The sequence below is a fragment of the Heterodontus francisci genome, chromosome 22 (assembly GCF_036365525.1).
Source record: "Heterodontus francisci isolate sHetFra1 chromosome 22, sHetFra1.hap1, whole genome shotgun sequence".
Classification (NCBI taxonomy): Eukaryota; Metazoa; Chordata; class Chondrichthyes; order Heterodontiformes; family Heterodontidae; genus Heterodontus; species Heterodontus francisci.
Window position 1 is genome coordinate 43,247,148 of NC_090392.1, and position 22,517 is coordinate 43,269,664.

Below are 22,517 nucleotides of genomic sequence, written 5' to 3' on the forward strand. Positions count from 1 at the left end.
CTACCGATTAGGCACACTACAGCCTGCCGGACTGAACATTGAGTTCAATAATTTCAGAGCATGACAGCCCCCCACTTTACTTTCATTTTTAGTCATTTTTAGTTATTTTTTCTTCCTTTTTTTTGCATTCCTTTTTACATTTTTTACAATCTTTTTTTGCATTTATTTCATTTCATCTTAGTTTGTTCAGTTTGCTTACCCACTGTTTTTTTCAGGTTGTTTTTCTTCAGGTTTGCACTTGCTGATGTTCTATATTCAGTATATTCACACCTAATCTGTACTAATGCTTTGTCTTTCAAAACACCATTAACATATTGTTTGCCTTTGCTCCGTGACCTTTCGGTCAGCTATGTGGCCTGGTCCAATCTGCACCTTCTCCTTTGTTATCTCTTGCCCAACCCCCACCTCACTTGTTTATAATCTGTGACTTTTCTAATATTTGTCAGTTCCGAAGAAGGGTCACTGACCCGAAACGTTAACTCTGCTTCTCTTTCCACAGATGCTGCCAGACCTGCTGAGTGAATCCAGCATTTCTTGTTTTTGGTTCACTAATGCCCTTTCTGGAAGGAAATCTGCTGTCCTTGACTCCAGACCCACAGCAATGTGGTTGACTCTTAGCTCCCATCTGAAATGACATAGCAAGCCACTCAATTGTCAAGGGCAGTTGGGGATGGGCAACAAAGGATGGCCTTGCCAGTGATGCCCACATCCCATGAAAATTGAAACAAATGCCATTGTATTGGCACTGTTTACTATGCTTTGCCAATCTTATGATTTAGCATTTGCCCACATTAAATGATAGCTGCCAGTTGCCAGCCCAGCTCCCCAATTTATCCAGGTCTGTCTGTATTTGGCTGGTGCCCTCTCAATTTGGCATCATCATCAAGGTTTTGTTTCAGTCCTAATTTCCAAGTATATTACAAACAGCACTGATCTCAGGCATTCTACAAGATCTTGCGAAATGCTTTTGACATTAATTGGTTGGATGTTGGAGTTCTGCTCACTCTCTGAATAAACTAACACAGAATTTGTCTTTCCAACTGATCTCAAGTTAGTGTGAGAGCGGTCAGATCAGCCATACTCGTACATGTGCTTTGTGTGTTTTATCTTCTGTTGCAAGATGTTCTGTTGTTGCTCGAAGAAGGAACTGAATCGAACAGTGCATTCTTCTCGATGACCTGTGATCAATGTCTCTTCTGTCTATTCACCATCAAGTTTGTACATGTAGTAACAAGCATTTGAAACAAAAGCTCTACTCTCAGGCCATACAGCAACACCAACACCCAATCAATCCTCTGTTCACATTAGGTCACTTAGAAAGTAAATGCAGCAGTAAAAACAAATGAACTTTCTTTTGCAAGGACTACTGAATTTTACACTCAGTAGAGAATTTGCCTGCAGCTATTTTTGGCATTAGGCGCAACCTTCAGCCCTAACCCATGTGCTACATTGCATCAGAACAGACTAAGTAGGTCAGTATATCTGCCAAAGGCTTATTCTAGACATGATCACTGACACAACTGTACATTAAATGCTTTTCACTTAAGCATCCTACTGCAATGTGCCAAATTTGCCTCAGGTTCAGGAAACACACACCTGTAAGGAATGGCTGTGCGATGCTCAGAATAATATAGACCAGTACAGTAAGCCCAGATATGCAGCCAAGCCCAGATATCACAGAACAAGTGTTGGCACTGCGTGCTGCTGTGGCATCGATGACTTGATACAACATCAACAGAATTCAAAAGAGAATTGGATATACTTGAAATGTAGGGAAAGCGCAGGGGAGTGGGACTAATTGGATAGCTCTTTCAAAGGGTCAGCGCAGACACAATGGCTGACTGGGCTCATTCTGTGCTCTATCATTTCATGATCAACACAACAAAAAACCTTTTATACTGCTAGTGAAGTGCCTTGTCACTGAACCGAAAGATTTTAGTAATGCCTGTCACTAATGTTGCTGCCATCAATCTGCATTACATTTTATATAAACCGATGGCAGATTGCACTTGATCTCTTTGAGATAACTATTGGTCCAGTAGCATTGACCTCCCCCCTCAGACAGGGTCTCGGCTGTTCAGAAACCCTAGCATCACCCAGAACACCACCAGTACTGACTACCCTTTGAATTGTCCCTAAGAATAGTTAAATCGAAACATATACTTCCCTGGGGAACTTTTGAAACCTCTCAAACTCTAATCCAAAGAAGTATTCTGAAGCAAAATCAGCATTGTACCCATCCCCTGCTTCCTGCTATGGGTGATGAGTGCGCCATCATTCTGTGTGCTGGCATGTTTCTCATCTGCACACTCCCTGTGTTCACAGTCACCTCTGGCATACTGCAAAGCTCTGCCCTTAGCCCCCTTTTATTCCCTATATACTCGCTGCCTCTCTGACATTATTTATAAGCAAGGTGTCAGCCTTACCCTTCTGTCATCACCCTCGACTTCACAACTGTTGGTGCGCCGTCCAGCATCAAGTGAGCTTCCTTTAGAAGTTCTGTTCCTGGTTCTCAGCCACTTGGTTAGTCTGCATCTGACAGTATTCTGTCACTCTGAGCTGAGCCATCTTTCTCAGTCTTTATCCACGCCGAGACCCATGACCACATCGTCATCATCCTCAGGCTCACCAACTCCAGTGCTTTCCCCTCACCTCCCCCAACATCAACTCCAACTCACCCAAGGTTCCCGCTGCCCGCATTAAATCCCACTCACTTATTGTACTCATCCCTGACAACCTTTGCTGGCTCTCTATCCCTTTGACCTAGCTCATGAATTTGCTTAGGACTTTTGCCCACTCCACTCCTGTGACAATCTGCAGGTTACTTCATAGCTCACACCCTCCATCTTCTGAATCTGACCCATTAGACCCGGCGTCTCTTTCCCCCCGCCCCCCCCCCCCCCCCACCCCCCAAACACCTGTCCCACCATTGGTGGCAGATCCTTCAGGTCTCTACCCTCTGCAATACTGTTCCTAAACCCCTCTGCTTTACGACAGCTCTCTCCACCTTCAAAACTCTCCTAAAATTCTCCCTCCTTGACCCTGTTTTGCTTGTTTCCTGTAACTCTTCTCCCAATTTCAGCTGGGTCTTGCACCTTGCCTCTCCACTGTCATAAATGGCCTTGGAGGGTTTTAAAGCATACAAGAGTAAATTGTCATACTCCACACTGTTTTAAAATTGAGGCTTATTGTACTATCTCTTACTCTAATTGTTTTTTTCCCCTGGACCCAGAACTATAATGATAAGGAGAAGCTGTAAATCCAGGAAATCTGATGTTAGAGCTGAAAAGGCTGGAAATAAACAGCTGATCCCTTCTGCTCTGCATTTGCTGTATTTGCAACTCATTGTTAGTACCAGTGTGTGCAAACGTAAAATGGTTTTGGCTTTTCAGTCTCATCAACATAATCGACAAATTCTCATGATGTGATCAAATGATTTGAAATGAAGTTTTTTTTTCTTTGACCAATGAAGTGTTTGAATTTCGGCCTGTTATTGAATCTTGGGAATGGAATGGTTTGCGTATTATTCGTGTGCGAGAATCATTCTGGTCTCCCTGGATTTAGTAAAACTGATTACTTCCTAGCTGTGGTCTGAAAGTTGTGTCCAGGCAACAGAAACTGAGGTGTAACTTCAAGGTGGAAGTGAAGATTGCTGTGGTTCAGGATGAGAAAAGTGTGCTGGTCACAGTGAGTACGTAAAATGCAACTGCAATGGTCCTGCTTCTCCAGCAGCAAAAATCCCCGATGACATGATTCTGAGCCGAGAGTCTGAAGCATTAACTTATGGTTTCTCTGAAGCCCTAACGTGACAGCATTTTTGTAACAAAAGTTAAATTAACCTCAGGCATTTTCTATGTATGACACACTATCATAGAACATTCATACTAGGTGGCAGGTATTCCACACTGGTAACATAATGCTGCAGGGGTGCATCCTTGTTTTCATAAAAAAAGAGATTATTATAGCTGCAAACTGATAAATACATAAGCAGCAGAGGGAGTGGTACTTGAGCACAAGAACATTTTCAGCAGTCCTCCAGAGAGCTGGTCTCATTGCACGTGTGTGTATCTGTGTGTGTCTCATTGTGTGTGTGTCTGTTTGTGTGTATGTATCTGAGTTTCGCTATTTGTGTGTGTGTGTTGATGTGTCATAAACATGTATTTAGGAGGCATGAGTTCAGGACTATGTGAATCTTGTGCCAAGCAAAATAACTGTTGTTGGCTTACTGCCAGATCTGCCCAGTCTGCTTTTTTAATATTCATTCATGGGATGTGGGCGTCGCTGGCCAGGCCAGCATTTATTGCTCACCCCTAATTGCCCTTGAGAAGGTGGTGGTGAGCTGCCTTCTTGAAGGTAAAAGGGCATGCAGTCCATGTGGGGTAGGTACACCCACAGTGCTGTTAGGAAGGGAGTTCCAGGATTTTGACCCAGCGACAGTGAAGGAATGGTGATATAGTTTCAAGTCCGGATGGTGTGTGACTTGGAGGGGAAATTGCAGGTGGTGGTGTTCCCATGCATTTGCTGCCCTTGTCCTTCTAGTTGGTAGAGGTTGCCTAGGTCGTTGCTGGGTGGTCCGTCCAGTTTCATTCCTTTTTATTGACTTTGTAGCGGTTAGATACAACTGAGTGGCTTGCTAGGCCATTTCAGAGGGCACATAAGAGTCAACCACATTGCTGTGGGTCTGGAGCCACATGTAGGCCAGACCAGGTAAGGACAGCAGATTTCCTTCCCTAAAGGACATTAGTGAACCAGATGGGTTTTTACAACAATCGACAATGGTTTCATGGCCATCATTAGACTAGCTTTTTAATTCCAGATTTATTAATTGAATTCAAATTCCATCTTCTGCTGTGGTGGGATTTGAACCCGTGTCCTTAGAGCAGTACTCTGGGTCACTAGTCCAGTGATAATACCACTCTGCCACCGCCTCATATAAACTAAAGCCTGCCTCGGGTATAAAATTAAAACCTGACCCGACCACAGCCAACCCGAATCTGACCCAGGCCCGAGTCTGTCAATTTTTTTTTTCGTGCCCAACCTGTTATTAATGCAGAAAAATAAAATTGCGTCAAAACGTAGATTAAAAAGAAAACAATACAAAACAAAACCAGACCACAGCCAACCCGAACCCGACCTGACCCAAGCCCGAATGCTGGACACCGAATATCGACCCAACCGGACCCAAACCCGACACGTGTAGTGGTGTTTGGTCTGGTAGCCAGGCTTTAATATAAACCCAAGCATCAACACAGGGCTCCCTGGTAGCCTCGTGGGTGAAACACTGCTGAGCGTAACACTAAACTGTACTGGCTGATGGTGCCAGCTTCAGATCCCAGTTTGCACTGGTTCAGCAGCTGGATTGATGCGAGAAGCCTCAGCTACCTGTGCTAGGATTAGTTTAGCTTAGTTTAGAGATACAGCACTGAAACAGGCCCTTCGGCCCACTGAGTCTGTGCCGACCATCAACCACCCATTTATACTAATCCTACACTAATTCCATATTCCTACCACATCCCCACCTGTCCCTATATATTTCCCTACCACTTACCTATACTAGGGGCAATTTATAATGGCCAATTTACCTACCAACCTGCAAGTCTTTGGCATGTGGGAGGAAACCAGAGCACCCGGAGGAAATCCACGCAGACACAGGGAGAACTTGCATACTTCACACAGGCAGTACCCAGAATTGAACCCGGGTCACTGGAGCTGTGAGGCTGCAGTGCTAACCACTGCGCCACTGTGCTCACTGTCTAGAGTAAGTGTACTTTGAGCAAGGACACACAAACAGAAAATGCTAGATATACTCAGCAGGCCAGGCAGCATCTATGGAGAAAAAAACAGAATTAACATTTCAGGTCTGTGACCTTTGAACAGTCCAGTCAAAAGTTAGAAATATAATAGGTTTTGAGCAAGTGCAAGGGGGGAGGGGGAAGAAGAACAAAAGGGAATGCCTGTGATAGAGTGGAGGGCAGGGATATTAAATGACAGAATATTTCATGGTACAAAGCCAAAGGGAGTTGTAATGGGACAAGTAAAGAAACAGAAGATATGTCTGGATGGAGTGTAAATGGCAGGATAGCAGCTGTCTGAACTCAAAATAAAGGGATTAAGAAAGAAACAAGAAGGGAAAAAATAGAGAACCAGTGAAAAAAATGGGGGCAGTGGCAGACACTAAAGTGCCCAGTCGAAAGATGAAGTGCTGTTCCTCAAACTTGCGTTGAGCTTCATTGGAACACTGCAGGAGGCCAAGGACAGAAAGGTCAGCGTGGGAGCGAGATAGAGAATTGAAATTAGAAATGACTGGGAGCTTGGGGTAGTGCTTGTGGATTGAACAGATGCATTTCACAAAGCAGTCACCCAGTCTGTGTTTAGTTTCCCCAATGTACAGGAGATCACATTGTGAGCTGCGAATACAGTACCCTAAATTGAAAGCAGTGCAAGTAAGTCACTGTTTCACTGGGAAGGAGTATTTGGGGCGCTGGAAGGTGAGAAAGGAGAAGGTAAAAGGGCATGCACTGCATCTCCTGCCTTTTCATGGAAAGGTGCCGTAGGAAAAGGGGGAGGCATTGGGGGTGATTGAGGAATGGACCATGGCGGAGGGAATGGTCCCTTTGGAATGCTGAAAGGGAAGGAGAGGGGAAGTTGTGTTTGGTGGTGGCATCATGCTAGAGACGGTCGAATTGACAGAGGATGATCCCTTGAATACAGAAGCTGGTGGGGTGGAAGGTGAGGACAATGGGAACCCTATCTGGTTCTGGGAGTGTGGGGAAGGGGTGAGAACAGAAGTGCATGAAATGGATCGGACATGGTTGAGGGCCCTGTCAACCACGGTGGGGGGAAATCCTTGGCTGAGGAAGAAGGCACAGTGGCGCAATGGTTAGCACCGCAGCCTCTCAGCTCCAGCGACCCGGGTTCGGTTCTGGGTACTGCCTGTGCAGAGTTTGCAAGTTCTCCCTGTGACCACGTGTGTTTCCGCCGGGTGCTCCAGTTTCCTCCCACAGCCAAAGACTTTGCAGGTTGATAGATAAATTGGCCATTGTAAATTGCCCCTAATGTAGGTGGGTGGTAAGAGAATGGTGGGGATGTGGTAGGGAATATGGGATTAATGTAGGATTAGTATAAATGGGTGGTTGTTGGTTGGCACAGACTTAGTGGGCTGAAGGGCCTGTTTCGGTGCTGTATCTCTAAATAAAATAAATAAATAAGGACGACATATCAGACGTGCTAATATGGAAGGTTGCATCATCAAAATAGTTGCGACAAACACGGAGAAATTGAGAGAATGGAATCGAGTCCTTGCAGGAGGTGTGGTGGGAGGAAGTGTAATCCAGGTAGCTGTGGGAGTCCATGGGCTTATAGTGAATATTGGTTGATAATCGACTCTCAGAATGGAAACAGAGAAGTTGAGGAAGGGAAGGGAGGAGTCAGAGATGGACTATGTGAAGGTGAAAGTAGGGGGGAAATTGGAAACCAAGTCAATTAAATTTTCCAGTTTAGGGCGAGAGTAGAAAGTGGCACTGATACAGTCATCAATCTACCAGAAGAAGAGGTGAGGGAGGGGGCCTGAGTTGGCTTAGAACAAGGAATGTTTCTCATATCCCAGAAAAAGGCAGGCATAGCTAGGACCCATGCGGAAACACATGGCAACACCTTTTATTTAGAGGAAGTGAGTGGAGCTGAAGGAGAAGTTGTTCAGTGTGAGAACAAGTTCGGCCAGGCAGAGCAGGGTGGTGGTGGATGGGGGCTGGTTGCGTCTCCCTTCGAGGAAGAAGTCGAGAGCTCTCAGACCATCTTGGTGGGGATGGAAGTGTAGAGGGATTGGGCGTCCATGATAAAAAGGAGATGGTTCGTGCCTGGAAACTGGTGAAGTGATGCAGGATGAGGATGTTGGGCTGTAATGCTCTCTGCTGTCAGATAGCCTTCCAACACCTGCATATGCAGAGTTGCCAGAAACACCTGTAAGTTTAATGTAAAACTGCTGGGAGTTTAAAATCAGCTGTCAGGAAGGCATGTCTTTACAGCCAGTTTGTAACCAGCTGCACAAGCACTGTGCTTCAGACGCTGGTGTGCTTGTGCTCGTGTCATGCAGTATAATGCCGTGTCGCGCAGTTTCAGTGAATTGTAGAGTAGCTTTTTGATGTCCTGACTGGACCTCATTCAATAGTGATTTGACTATATAAATGATTTGGTTCTTTAAAGCCATTCCATTGAAAGGAGTTTTGTAAAGTGCCCCTACTGTTACCCTGACTGCGATGTTGCATTGATGAGGAATCCCTGTTTACGTTCCTATGGTGACAGCATGATAACCGAGCTACTCGATACTCCAGTTTACAAACCTTGTGCTGAGTCGTGCTGTTTGGTAGTGGCAGCGGGGTGGGGGAGAGGAGAAAAAAGGCTGTTTTACATCAAACGGATCTATAACAGTGGAGCAGTATGTCTGCCTTCCTGGTTAAAGCACTGTAGAGATGGGAAACTGAATGTACAGGCACAGTGCTTTCGTGATTAAAATAAAAATTTTCGGGTGGCGCAGTGGTTAGCACCCCAGCCTCACAGCTCCAGCGACCTGGGTTCGGTTCTGGGTACTGCCTGTGTGGAGTTTGCAAGTTCTCCTTGTGACCGCGTGGGTTTCTGCCAGGTGCTCCGGTTTCCTTCCATAGCCAAAGTTGATAGGTAAATTGGCCATTGTAAATTGCCCCTAGTGTAGGTAGGTGGTAGGAGAATTGAGGGAAGGTGGGGATGTGGTAGTGAATATGGGATTAATGTAGGATTAGTATAAATGGGTGGTTGATGGTCGGCACAGACTCGGTGGGCTGAAGGGCCTGTTTCAGTGCTGTATCTCTCTATGACTCTATGACTAAAATTCATGTTCTCAGCTTGTTTGCTTGTGTTGGAGAGCAGGAATTCAGTTGTGGAGAGAAACCTGACCATTTCCTGTTTACTGGCAAAGTATAAGTTGATCTGATTTCACTTCGATCCTGTGTGGGATGTCTTCCAGCTGTTACCTGTGTGTTAGTTTTCCACACCCTGGCAATGTTGGGCTGTATTTCTGGTTTAGAATTGCCCAGCTTATTAATTATTCAGACTGACGCAGATCTGTTGGGGCGCTAGATGAAGCTATCTAATTCAGTATATCTTTATAGTTCTGTGTTTTTTGTTGTTTTTGTGTGAAGCCTGTTTGAGTGACCTATCATGCTGGTGAGAGGAGTAGCTGCTGTACATGCGGACTGCAGCAGCTCATCGCCATCACAGATTTACAGGCATTTTCCATTTATTTATACAGATACGGGTTTGTAAGCATGCTCAGTGCAAGGGAGCTGTTCAGTCTCTGTCCAGTGCTGATTGTAATTCGCCACCCCATTCTCTGTCAGAGTTGCACATTTCATGCTTTAGGAGTTAGTTCCCAGATGATGGCCAAGTGTCTCAGATTCCTATGCTAGCTTGTTATTAGTTCTTGAAAAAATGAAGTCTTGATTTTGAGGCAAGGATATGCAGTGGAAGATGGTGCCACCTTGGTAATTAATGTGAGTTGTAAATGTTTTGCTTGTGCTTCATTTTTCCATCTGCGTAATGCAGGAGGATAAAGACTGAACACCCAGCAAGGCTGCAGACTTGCAGACAAACAGGTTGGACATTGGCCTTTCCAATGATGTTTGAATCCCAGTTTTGATGAGGTACTTGTTGCTCTCGAGTAAACACTGGAGCTTTGGAAATAAAAATAGGTATCTCAGAAATCCCATTGGCTGAGACTGACCTCACTGTCCCTTTGTTTCTCGTGGCTCTGGCTGGCATGGTGGACCCTGAGAAGCTATGCTAGAGCTGAAAACCTGAGGGCATGTTAAGCAGTGATGTTCTTCAGTTAGTCATTTCTCTCTCTCTCTCTCCCCCTCCTTCCCCCCCCACAAACACACACACACACACACACACACACACACACACAGACAGTTGCACCAAGGTGGGAGGAGTTCACTGTCTTTTCTAGTCCCACTTCTCCGCAGGTCATAACATATATCTTAAAATTGTTTACCCAGTTACTTTTTTGGTCAATCATATACTCTACTCTTTATCCCAGAATAAAATACACCAACCAGGTTTCTTCAATAAGCAACAAAATTATCAATTTATTATCGAACAAGACTTATCCAGAAATGAAGCAAAGCATTAACACACAGATTGAAACATGAAAGTTCCCTTTTTAAATTCCCCACACACGCATGCACACACAGACTGATACAAAAAAAAAGACAAAAAATTACTTTGGCCAAATACTTGCTAATTCTTGAAGAGAAAAGATAAGATATGGAAGGAAATCATTTGACCCTTTTGGTCTGGTGTCTGCGTCTACGGAGATGGGTCACTGGGATCTTTTCTAAAGCAATTCGTTCTGGAGATGTTAAGAAATTGCTTGGTAGGCTTTCCAGGAGACATCTGGTATCAGGGTTTTCAGCCAACACACACTTGAATCGCAGGGTTTTTCAGCTTCTCAGGAGAGATGCAGCACCAGGGTTGATCTTTGTAGGGTTTCTTCAAAGAGGTAGAGAAAGAGCTGAGCTGGGTGGTTCCTTTTTCCTTGGCAGGCAAAACCAACTGTCTTCAAAACAGTTCACACCAAAACTGACTTGAAAACCATATCCAAAACTCCCAAACAGAAAGTCAACCTCCTGACCCCCATAAACCTTGACATGTGGATTCTCTAAACATCTTCCCCAGGTCACCAAGGTTTCTGTTGTATATTGCTTAAAGCACATGTTTGAAAAGAACCTTGCTGGAAACCAACATCTCAGTGTCCTTTCAATGACCCCAGTGAAAAACACAGTCCAGAATTTCTTCAGGCTTCCAAATGAATCCATTTTCACAATTTAAATATGAGTCCTTATAAACATATTTTTTTAAAAAAGAAGCACTCTTGTAACAATACACACCCTCGCTCACACTGACATTCATTTACTCACACTGACACTAAGTTTACATCTGGGTCTTGCAAAGAGACATCGAGACTAACATTGGAGTGAGATGAGGTGACATTGTTTCGATCTCCTAGGAATCTTTGACTTGATCTCTAATGCCACTTTCAAGTAGAGTATGTGTGATGAATCCTGGTGATTCAGCAAGGAATGTGTCCCTGTCTCTTCTACTGCATCATACACAAATGCCCCTTTCTTTTACCTTCCCACTGAAGCACAGTCGACATGGGAAAAGTGGAGACCAAGTGTGCTCACAATAATCTGGAATTAGTAACCTGCCATTTCAGTGCAGTCCTGTGACCTGACGAGAGACATATAAAAAAAAAAGTGTGTGCCCACCCTCAAAAAATATATCCTGCAGTTCACCTTTGCAGAATGGGCTTCTTGGGCAGGTGAGAGGCTTTCGTTATAAGTTAAATCGGAAAAAAACTATTTCCACTGGTCAATGAGTAACTAAAGGGCATCAATTTAAGATCATCATCAGAAGAATGAAGGAAGAGGCTAGGAGGATTGTTTTTTTATGCAGAGGATTGTTAGGTCATGGGATGCCTGACCAGAAACAATAGGGGAAGCAGAATCTCTTATCATATGTAATACAACATAGTTTCTGTCTGTCCAGACTTTTCTGATTAGTCGGTGGGTTGAATTGGTGGGTGGAGCCAGCACACAGCCGAGAGATCAGGTCTACAGTGACCCTATGTTCAAGGTTTTCACACTGTTACGACCGAGGCGGGAGAAGTGCACTGTTAATTCAGTCCCACTTCTCTATAGGTCACGATCTATATTTAAATTTTCCTACTTACCGAATCAATGAGATACTCTATTTGTCCCCAGAATAAAGCACACCAACCAGGTTTCTTTAATAAACAACAAAATTATCCGTTTATTATAAACCAAGTCTTAACCAATAATGAAGTAAACACATACGCAAATTGAAATATTATTTTATCTTAGCCCTCACACACACACGCACACAACTGGGGGACAAAAGGGATTTTTGTTTACAGCTGTTAGAAAAAAAAAAGAAGAAATAAAAAAAAACTTGGACTGAATGCAAGATATGGAAGTCCTTTGTTTTGGCAAGGTGCCCCAAAGGCGAATTGGTGACTGCCTTCTAGAACAGTTCTTTTCAGGCAATGTTGATGAACAGTCTGGGTAGGTTTTCAAGAAATGCAGCTACAGAAGGCTTCACATAGGTCTTACGTCAGGTGTGCAGCAACAAAGATTTCAATTCTCACACATTTGATGCAAAGTTCTTTTAAAGATGCGAACACTCAGGATTTCTTAAAACACAGGAGGCAATAGTACAACTTGATACAGGATTTGCTTTTCAAGAGGAAGATAAGCAGGGTCTTCTTCCCCTGGCAGGTCAATAAGCAAACTCCAACTGCCTGTTTTTAGCCACACCAACTGGCTTTTTTTTTAAACAGTTCAAAATGAAACCAACTTTTTCCAGAGACAAGTCCTATGAAAGCCATAAATCCTGACTTGTCAATAAGCAAATAACTCTTCAGGTCAAACCCCCTGCTGGGTTCTTTATAAACATGTGTCTTCCAGTAAAAACTTGTTTACTGGCCAACTTTCTGTTGACCTTCCTTTTAAGAAAAACACCCACAAAATTCAGCGATCTCCAGATAATGTAATGTCTAAAATTCAACTGTAATTTCTTCAAACATATTTTACAAAGAAAAACAGAAGTGCTCACGTAACAACAGGCACTGTGAAAGGTGAGTTTAATACACACTCCCGAGACTATAATATAAAAGTGAGAAAGACTGAAGTAAAGTTTAATCTAATAGAGAAAGTGACTCAGGTTAAATATGTTAATATACTATAAAGTAGAGAGAGAGACAGAGGTGAAATATTATATTATAGACTGAAGTATAATCAATGTAATATAGGGATCACAAAGCGAGACCCATTTTAAAAATAAGACCAGATTTGGAGGTAGGTTGGTTTAATGTCGCAGAATTCAAAGAAAAAATAAAGATTGAGGTAAAACATAATCAGTATAAAAAATTGGAAGAGACTGAAGTAAAATTTTATCAATTTAATATAAAGTAGAGACTGAGGTGATGATGGGATAGGATCGAGGAAGAAAACTGTCATGCTCATGAGAAATGCAGTGAAAGATAAAGAACCAAACTGAAGAGTTATCAAAAATTGACTTTTTAAAAATAAAATGTAGACAATGTGCTACAAAATGGGCACCGAAGGTCAGGCTGACTGCGCCTGTATATTGAAACTACCTTGCTGTCTGTTAAGGATAAAAGGATGCATTCCAAACTAAGAAGTGTCATTTACACCCATCCTGAAGCCATGAAGAAACATTTCTTAATTGAATGGGTTCTTCTGAAACAAAGAAGGTGTGAAGTAGGCATATTCTGGTCCATTATTGGTCACCACAGGAAGGGGGCCATATGTCTGCTAACAGGCAACATGTGAGAGATTTTTACCTTAAAAAGTAGTGCTCAGGAGCGAGAGGGGATAGATCACAACAATATCACAAAAAGTCTGTCCAGCTGAGAGCTGGGAGAGATCCAGCAAAAACCAAAGAAGGAGCCCTGTTGCAAATTCTACCTTTCAACTCAGTGAAGCAGAGGACTGAAACGGACCACTGCCTCCAGACTGAAGTCTCAACCACCAGAAAATCTACAAACAACCCAGGCCTGCAACTTTAAAAGGGGAACTGTCCTCCAAGAAGATTCTGCAGGTTTACTGTGAGCCCAAACACCACGTCACTCCAAACCACTTACCCTTTTCCTCTCTATTAATCTATTGTGTGTGTGGCTGTGTCTGGCTGTGCGCATGGGTGCGGTTGTGACCATTTCAGGATTGATAAATAAATTGATCAATAAATAGTTAATCAGTTTTAAACCTGTCTCTGTCTTTTAATTTGACAAATAAAATGCAAGAGGTTAAAACCCTAGTAACAAAAACACTTGTGGTCAGTTGGGAAGTGAACAGTGGGAACCATCCATGCTCCTTACTACCTGGCCGTAACAGAGACCCATTTTAAAAATAGGACAACTTCTGTTGGGTTTGTAGGGTCTTGGTTTGTGGAGTGTTTTGTTTGGTCCAGTGAAGTTTTGCACCTGTGGGCTAACTGTTGGTTAATTAGATATTGTAACATTTGCTGTTACAAAGTACAGCGTGTGTTGAGTGACAGTTTTTTGATCGATTCAGTATAAGGCACCTGATGAATGGGGAAGATACATCTTTGATGGGTGGTACCTGGTGCATATGGAGGCACGTGGGGTGGAGACTGAGGTGATTGGTACTGGAAACATTTGGAGGCAGATTAGGCTAAAAGGTTTGACATCACAGAATTTCAAGAAAAATAGAGACTGAGGTAAAATCTTGCAATAACATAGTTTCTGTCTGTCCATTTTTTCTGATTGATCAGTTGGTTGAATCGGTAGGTGGAGTCTGGCGCATGTGGCTCGGTTACTGGCCCCCAGCAGTCACCATTCCCTGGCTTTGGTTACTGGGCTGACGCCCTAAGAGGAAAGTTGAAGGAGTGAACCTCAGAGGCATATAAAATATAAAATGGCATAGGTAAAGAAACCCAGCATGCTACTCCAATGTCAGTTGGGTAGATGATGAGGATGCACATTCTGGCCTCGGTTACTGGGCTCTGGCTCCCGTTGCTCCCCAGCCTTGCCTACTGGCCCTAGCTCCCACTTCTCCCTGGCCCCTGCGCCATGCCCTATCCTCCCTTACTGCCCCCGGCACTTGCCACACCCTGGCAATTATTGGGCTGTTGATGATGGTGGTTGGGGGGGGGAGGGGTGGGGGGTGGATATGTCATATGAGGAGCGCAACGTGGGGGAGAGCAGGATGGCATGGAGTGGGGAGAGAGGATATCGTGCATGGGAGGGGAGGTGGCTTAAGGGGTGGTACAGGGGAAATGGCATGGGAGGGGAGTGGGGTGAGGGAGAGCAGGAGTTGGCATGGGAGGGAGATGTTGGGACAGCATTGGAGTGGGAGGAGGGCAAATGGGGGGACGACTACGGGCCAAGTGCAGGGACATGGGATTAGTTAGGACGGGTGCTTGATGGTCGGTGCAGGCATGTTGGGCCAAAAGGCCTGTTTCTGTGCTGTATGACTCTATGACGACATTGGGGGCAAGATGGCATGGAGATGGGGAAAGGAGGAAGGGTAAAGATGGCATAGGAGGGGGGAAAGTGTGGGGGAGGGTTGTAGGACGGTTTGGGAGGGTGGGACGGTGGCATAGGGTGGGGAGGGAGATGGCCTTGAAGGGGGGCGGCATGTGAGTGGGGGACAGGCAGGGGAGTGAGTGGGAGAGAGCATAGGTTGGGAGTTGAGGGAGGCCATGGAAGGGGGTAGGGAGAGGTGGGGGCAGCATGGAGTGGAGTGTCCATGGGAGGGAGGTGTGGGAGGATAAGGCGGTGGGGGGGAGGTGGCATGGCAGTGGGAAGGTGGTATAGGAGGGGTGGGGGCTCGGTCAGCCTGGGTGGTATGGAATGGCAGTTGGGGATGGCATAGAAAGAAAGGGTGGGATGATGATGATATGAGAGGGATGAAAGGAATTGGATGGGTATTGCATGGGAAGGATGGGATGGGGATTTAAAGAAGTACTGGTGTGGTAACGATACTAATTTCACCGCAACTGTTTTGCATGTTTCTGCTGGTAGCTTTTAAAAGGGAAGTGAATAAATGTTTGCAAAAAGGGTTATTTGACAAGATGTGGGGAAAGAAACTAAATGGAACTCAGAGAGTGGCAGACACTGAGGATTTCCCGGTTAATCCCTGTTTTCATGTGCATGAAATACAGTTCTACTCTTTTCCTCTTTTTGTTCTCCCCTCCCCAATTCTCTCTGCTTCTTCCCTGAATGTGCTGATTGTTGCTGGGGTACAGCTCCACAATGGTAGGATGGGTAAGAGTTGGAAGAATGGAGAACTTTTGAAAGGTGGGGCGGGGTTTCAGTTACAGAGTTGATGCTGACAGCAATCATGCAGTGTGAGGGGTAGGGGCAGGGCACGAGGGTTACGATATGAGCATGATTTTGGGGAAGAACACTGCTCGATGGATGAGTAACAGACAGCAGTGAAAGAATTGGGGAGGCCAATGGCAGGACTTACTGATGACGAAATGCTGTAGAGTCATAGCACCATTATGGCACAGAAGGAGGCTATTTGGCACATTGAGTCCGTGACGGCTCCCTGTAGAGAAATCCAGTCAGTCCTATTCTCCTGCTCTATCCCCATCGCCATGCAAGTCTATTTTCTTCAAGTGCCTATCCAATTTCCTTTTGAAATCATTGATCATCTCCGCCTCCGCCACCCTCCCAGGCAGCGGGTTCCAGGTCATTACGACTCACTGCATAAAAAAATCCTTCCTTACATCACCGCCCCCCTCCCCCCCCCAATATCTCTTGCCCAAAACCTTAAATCTGCATCCCCTAGACCTTCTACGATTAGCTAAATAGGAACAGCTTTTCTTTGATAGAAGAACAGAGAATGTTGCAAACACTCAGAGATAACATTTCAAGCCTGATGAAAGGTTCCAGACCTGAAACGCTAACTCTATTTCTCTCTCCACAGATGCTGCCAGACATGTTGAGTGTTTCCAGTATTTTCTTTTTTTTATTTCTGATTTCCAGCATCCACAGTATTTTGCTCTTGTACAGCTTTTCTTTGTCTACCTTATTTAAGCCTGTCATAATCTTGTACGTGCCTGTGAAATCTCCCCTCAATCTCCTTTGCTCCAAGAAGAACCCCAGCTTCTTCAATCTAACCTTGCAGCTAAAATCCCTGATTCCTGGAACCAGCATGCCGACTAGAACTGGATGCACTATTCTAGTTGTGGCCTAACCAGAACTTTACAAAGGTTCAGGATAACTTCCTTGCAATACTTCTATTTATGAATTCTGAGATCCCATATGTTTTGCTAATTACTCTCTTGATATGTCCTGCCACCTTCAACGATCTATGCATATGAAACCCCAAGTCCCTCTGTCCCTGCACTGCACTTAGAACTGTGCCACTCAGTCTGTTTTGCCTCTGTCTATCCCTTCTGCCAAAATGCATCACCTCACACCTTTCTGTATTAAATGCCATCTGCCACTCATCTGCCCATCCTGCTAGGCTGTCCATGTCCTGTTGCAGTGGACTGGTATCATTCTCATTGTTTGCCACACCTCCAAGTATGGTATCATAGGCAAATTTTGAAATTTTACTCTTGTTTTCTAATATCCAGGTCATTCATATATGTCAAAAAAACTGTGGTCCTAAGCACTGACCTTGGGGAATGCCACTCACTACCATTCTCAGTCTGAAAAACAACCATTTACCACGGCTTGCTGATTTTTGTCCACAAGTCATTTTTTAATCCAAGCTGACACTGTCCCTCCTATTCCATGAGCCTCAATTTTGTTAGCCAGCCTCTTTTGTGGTACTTTGTCAAACGCTTTCTTAAAATCCATATAGACGCATCCATTACATTCCCTTCATCAACCTTTTCTGTTACCTTTTACAAATCCATGCTGGCTCTCCTTCATGAACTGGAACCTCTCCAAATGCCTAAAATCTTACCCACCACTGATGTTAAACTGACTGTTCTGGAATCAACTGAGAATGTCCTTACACACTTTCTTGAATAAGAGTGCCACGTTTGCCACTCGCCAGTCCACTGGCACCTTCCCTGTATCGAAGGAAGATTGGAAAGTTATAGCAAGCTCTTCTGCTATCTCCAATCCCACTTACTTTAGTACCCTGGGATGCAAGCCATCCAGACTTATACACTTGCAATATAGTCGGCCTTTCCAGTACATCTTGCCTGTCAGTTTTCAGCCCATCCATTACCTCTATCATCTCTGCTTCTACCAATATTTTGTCAGCATCATCTTCTTTAATAAACACCGATACAAAGTACTCAATTAATATTCTAGCCTTTCCCTGTACCCCTAAGCATATATCACCCTCTATCTCTATCTTCCTCGTCATCCAAGGAACCCTGGCTTTGATTTCCCAACGTTATGCTCTTGTTGGAATGTACCTAGCCTGAACCTGAATAATCTCCTCTTAAAGATCAGCATTGTTCCATTACAGTTTTTCCTCTCAGACTTTCGTTCCGTTTAACACTGGCTACATCCTCCCCCCTCATTCCATTGAAGTTAGCCCTCTTCCAGTTTAGAACTTTGACTTTAGATTGTTTCTCGCTCTTCTCCATTGCTAATACAAATCTTATGATACGATGATGACTCTTACCCAAGTATTCTGCCACAGGCACTTGTTCCATTTGGCCCATCTCATTTCTCAGCACCAGATCCAGCAAGTGCTCCTTTCTAGTTTGACCCTGAACATACTGGTCAAGGAAGTTCTCCTGAATACATTTCAGAAATTCCTCCCCCTCTTTTACCTTTACTCTAACATTATCCCAGTCAAAATTGGGGCAATTAAAGTGCCCCAATATCACTACTCTATAGTTCTTTCACATCTCCTTGATTTCCTTGCAGATTTGTTTTAAATTTGTTTAAAAATATGGTGTGGTCTTCTCTACATGTCCACCTTTAACACTGTGATCATGTATGTTGTAGCATCCTGGCTTGTACTTCCTTGATTGAACTTCTTTTCCGATCTCTTCATTGTGTTGGGTCTGAGAAAGCTTTGTTGCTCATTCCTGATTTTTTCCCCATGAGTGCAAAGTCAAATCTTGTTGGACTTTGAACCCCAGAAGAACAGCACAGTAACAATATGAGGTGGTCCACCTGACAGTTGAGACCCTGAAGTATCTGATTGGGTAGATAGAGATAAAGTGTTTCCTCTGGTGGGGGAATCCAGAACAAGGGAGCACAACCTTAAAATGAGACCTTAGCCTTTCATGGATGATGTAAGGAAGCACTTCTTCACAGTAAGGGTAGTGGAAATCTAGAACTTTCTGTTCCCCAAAAAGGCAGTTGAGGCTGGAGGCTAATTGAAAATTTCAAAACGGAGATTGGTAGGTTATTGTAGGTAAGGATATCAAGGGTTACGGAACCAAAGCAGGCAAATGGAATTGAGAGCAGTTCAGCCATGATCTAATTGAATGGCAGAACAAGCTTGAGGGGTTGAACAGCCATCTCCTGTTCCTATGTTTCTATGCAGTAATGAAAACCACCCTCAGTCCTTCGAGCAAGAAACCTTCAACGGCACTTCTGAAGCATAGAGTGATGGCCTCTTGGGCAAGACCAGAGTGGAAAATGCCATGTGTGTAGGATGTGGTTATTGTTTGATGTCAGAGAGCAGCAGCAGATACAGTGAGCTCCGTGTCCTTGGGGAATGCCATACTGCAAAGGAGCGCTGATGCAAAGATCACAAATCACATATTAAAATTCAAATGGAGGTGCATCAGTAACCATTCTGAGAGCTAAATTAATGTGAAGAATATGTCATCTAAAAGAGAAAAAATATTACATCTTTCGGACTCAGAAACAGCAGGAGTTCAGCTTCTAATCACTTTTTCCCACTACCAAACACAATTCTAAGTTTGGTGGTTTTGTATTTGCATTGCCTGTCAGTATTGGTGAAACACGAAGTTTGGTGACCGGATTCATAGCAGTGACAGATTGCTGAAACAAAAACGAATGGATGTGTAGCTGACCCAAACACATTCTGTAGAATGTAAAAGACTTTCCTGGTTTGTGTGCGGATCCTTTTGATTTGAGATGGGGAATGGGTTAGAGGTTCCGTTCTCATAATTAAAAAGAAGAAGCCAAATAAAGCATCTATTTGGAGAATATATTATTGTTAAAATGCAGCCTGCATAGCTTTATTAACTGGATGATCAAATGGATTCTACAGGAAATGACTTCCCTAATAACTGTTTGCCTGCTTCACCTCCGTAGGCTATAGTCCAATGCTCTGTGGTGCATAATAAGAGATGGCTCTGCTCCCTTAGCTAGAAGTAAGGAATTGCGTTATAATTTTGTTAGTGAGGTTGCAGACCCGATATCTGCTCCCCCATCCCCCAGGGTGAAATGCATCACTGGTTTGGAAATAACCAGTGTCACAGAGTTTAACCCTATAGAGGCCAATTACCTTTCAAATTATGCATGTTGTTTCCTGCAGAAAGCTTCTGTTGCTGAATATCAGAATTTGGTCGGATTTCAGGCATTTCACTCACTATGATCAGAACACGCTGGTCTGCTAGTCTATGCATTGTGCCATTTAATTTGTGGAGAGATCCTGCTGTTAATCGAAAGGGTTAATAGGGTCTGCTTGCGGTCCCATGTCTTGTGGCTAATCTCAAAGCAAATGAAAGCTGCAAGGTACATTCTGTTTGATTTTCTTTAAGATTACCTTGCATCATCCACCTGCATTGCTAAACTAGTCCTCGCATCTCTGAGTTTCACTTTAGTGTATCCTTCAAAACTGGACTCTGCTGATTTTGAAACCTTTGTATATATCCTGGCGTAGAGTCTGTGTTGCATTTTACTTTAACTGGAGAATTAAAGATGAACTCAATGCAATGTGCTATTTGTGTGGAGGGAGGGGGAGGAGAAATACACAGCCGGCATGAAATCTGTTACCAGAAGCTGAAGGCCAGTTTATATAAGCACAGCGTTTGGCTAAATTGAAAATCCTGATTGGCACCATTGAAATAATTTCTCCTCGAATAAGAGAAATGTAAAAAGCATGATTTAGAATAGCAAATACAGGACTCAACAAAGCTCTGACCTTCTGGTTTGAAAAGGATATATAATGCGAGAGTTCAGAGTCTGTCTAATAGCCTGGCCCTAATGGGCTTCCAGCATATACAGTCAGTCTGAACAGTGCTGCATGGCTGCTCAGAAGCCAAGCCTTATTTTTATTTAATGAGTGAATGTCATGTTTAGGATAAAGACTCTTACATGAACTGTTCATGTCCCCACTGAGTGCTTTGAGCAGTGAAATGTCTGGCAGGCACATCATTGCTGCACGTACTCCTGTGTTGCTCTTGGCTGCTGCCGAGCTCCATGCTGTCGGTCCTAGTCCTCTGGGACTCTTCCTACTACAGAGCAGCTGCCTTAGCTAAGAAAATTGAGCATTTAACGGGCAGTGTGGAAATGGGTTAATGGGGAGCTCAGCAACTCGGGTTATAAACAATTTGGATGATCACCGCGTGGTCTACTTAATACAGGCGATGGATTTTTACAGATTAATCAAACCAGCATACAGAGGACGGATATTTTTCTTGCTATACAGTTCCAGCATTTATCTTGTGTCTGAACATGACTCAAAGAGCTGCTAGACCTTTGTTGGTCCTTATATTGTGAGAGAAGCATTGCTAGGAAGGGTAAGTGCAAGGCTGCAGTGGGATTCTCCCCTTGAAATGGGAGTTGTTCAATGCACAGTGAGCTTTGATTGTTCAGTGCCTTGTTGAGAGAACCTTTTGTTACCTAATAAATGCACACCATCAGAAGGAGAGACACTACGCGATCCATGTGCTTTTCCTCCTCATTAAGTCCTGTGTTTAGCAAGAGTCTCACAGCCGTCATGTTTGTCCTGCACAGATGATGCAAAGAACATAGCCATCTGCGCAACAGTAATTTGAGGGTGGAATCGTAAAACAGAAAATATATTTTATTTTTGTCAAATTGTATAAAAGTCCCAGCTTTTATTTGCTCCATGGCAGAATTGGAAAACAGACCAAAGGATTTGTAGGAAATGAATGGCTGATTCTTCTCTTTACGATAATTGTGTACTGTGTGGCTTTATTACATCCAGGAAGGGTTGTGTGCGTGTGTTTTTAAATGGAACACTTAATATGTTAACACTTTGGACCAGAGCCTGTGTACGAATCTGAAGCTTCCTGTAGTGATCAATCTATTTTTAAACATTGATTGGGTCTGGCTAGAAATCACTGATTGATGAGAGCCTGTATTAGCCAGCTGGTAATGACATCACTGATTGTAGCTATCCCCTCGCACTCCAGTTCCCTTACACAAACTCCAACATAATATACTCCAGGGTCAGCAGTGACAGTCAGGCCCTCATGAATTATTTATTGAATTGTTTGTCCTTGACCTAATGTGTTTTTTTTATCTTCCTGTCTCTTTTACCCCCTTTCCCCCCTCCCCGATTACTTGACCTTGGTAGCTGGCGCTGACGGAGGAGCAAAGTGATGCGAGCAGGAATGGCGCCGACACCAAAGACCTTGTGTTTCTGGTTCAGGTCTCCTGTCAGGTAAGGTTACATAGGCTGTTGGTTATTGCTTTAACTAGATGAGCCTCTGTATTGATGCACCTCGTGTCCTGCGATACAGCGGACGCAATACAATGATGCATTAGTCAAGGCAGATAATGTAGGATCTGGAAGCATTGAGTGCAAAAGGAAGAGAAATGCACTGGCCTGTGCAAGTGAACACAGGGTCCTTGAGCAATGTAGCTAAAGCCCTGGGGTGCCCCGATACTGTGTTGTGCTGTTACGGTATCTGCAGTATTACGTTATTGGCTTTTACCAAATTGCGGCAGCCTTTGCCACTGGAATCACTGGCAGACTCAAGCATGGGTTCCAAATTATAGAGACTAGGTCCACTTATCTCCCATCTCTTGCTGATATATGCATGGA

General features: G+C 43.9%; 1 protein-coding gene across 8 annotated transcripts in view; it reads left to right on the forward strand.

The window, feature by feature from the left end:
- The window catches only part of arhgap32b (Rho GTPase activating protein 32b), a 645,931-nt gene that overhangs the window by 333,314 nt on the left and 290,100 nt on the right, over positions 1–22,517 (forward strand). For all 8 annotated transcript variants that reach the window (XM_068053769.1, XM_068053766.1, XM_068053771.1 and 5 more), the window contains one exon: positions 22,047–22,133. In XM_068053769.1, the coding sequence (XP_067909870.1) occupies positions 22,047–22,133 (87 nt within the window). The remainder of the gene's footprint in view (positions 1–22,046; positions 22,134–22,517) is intronic.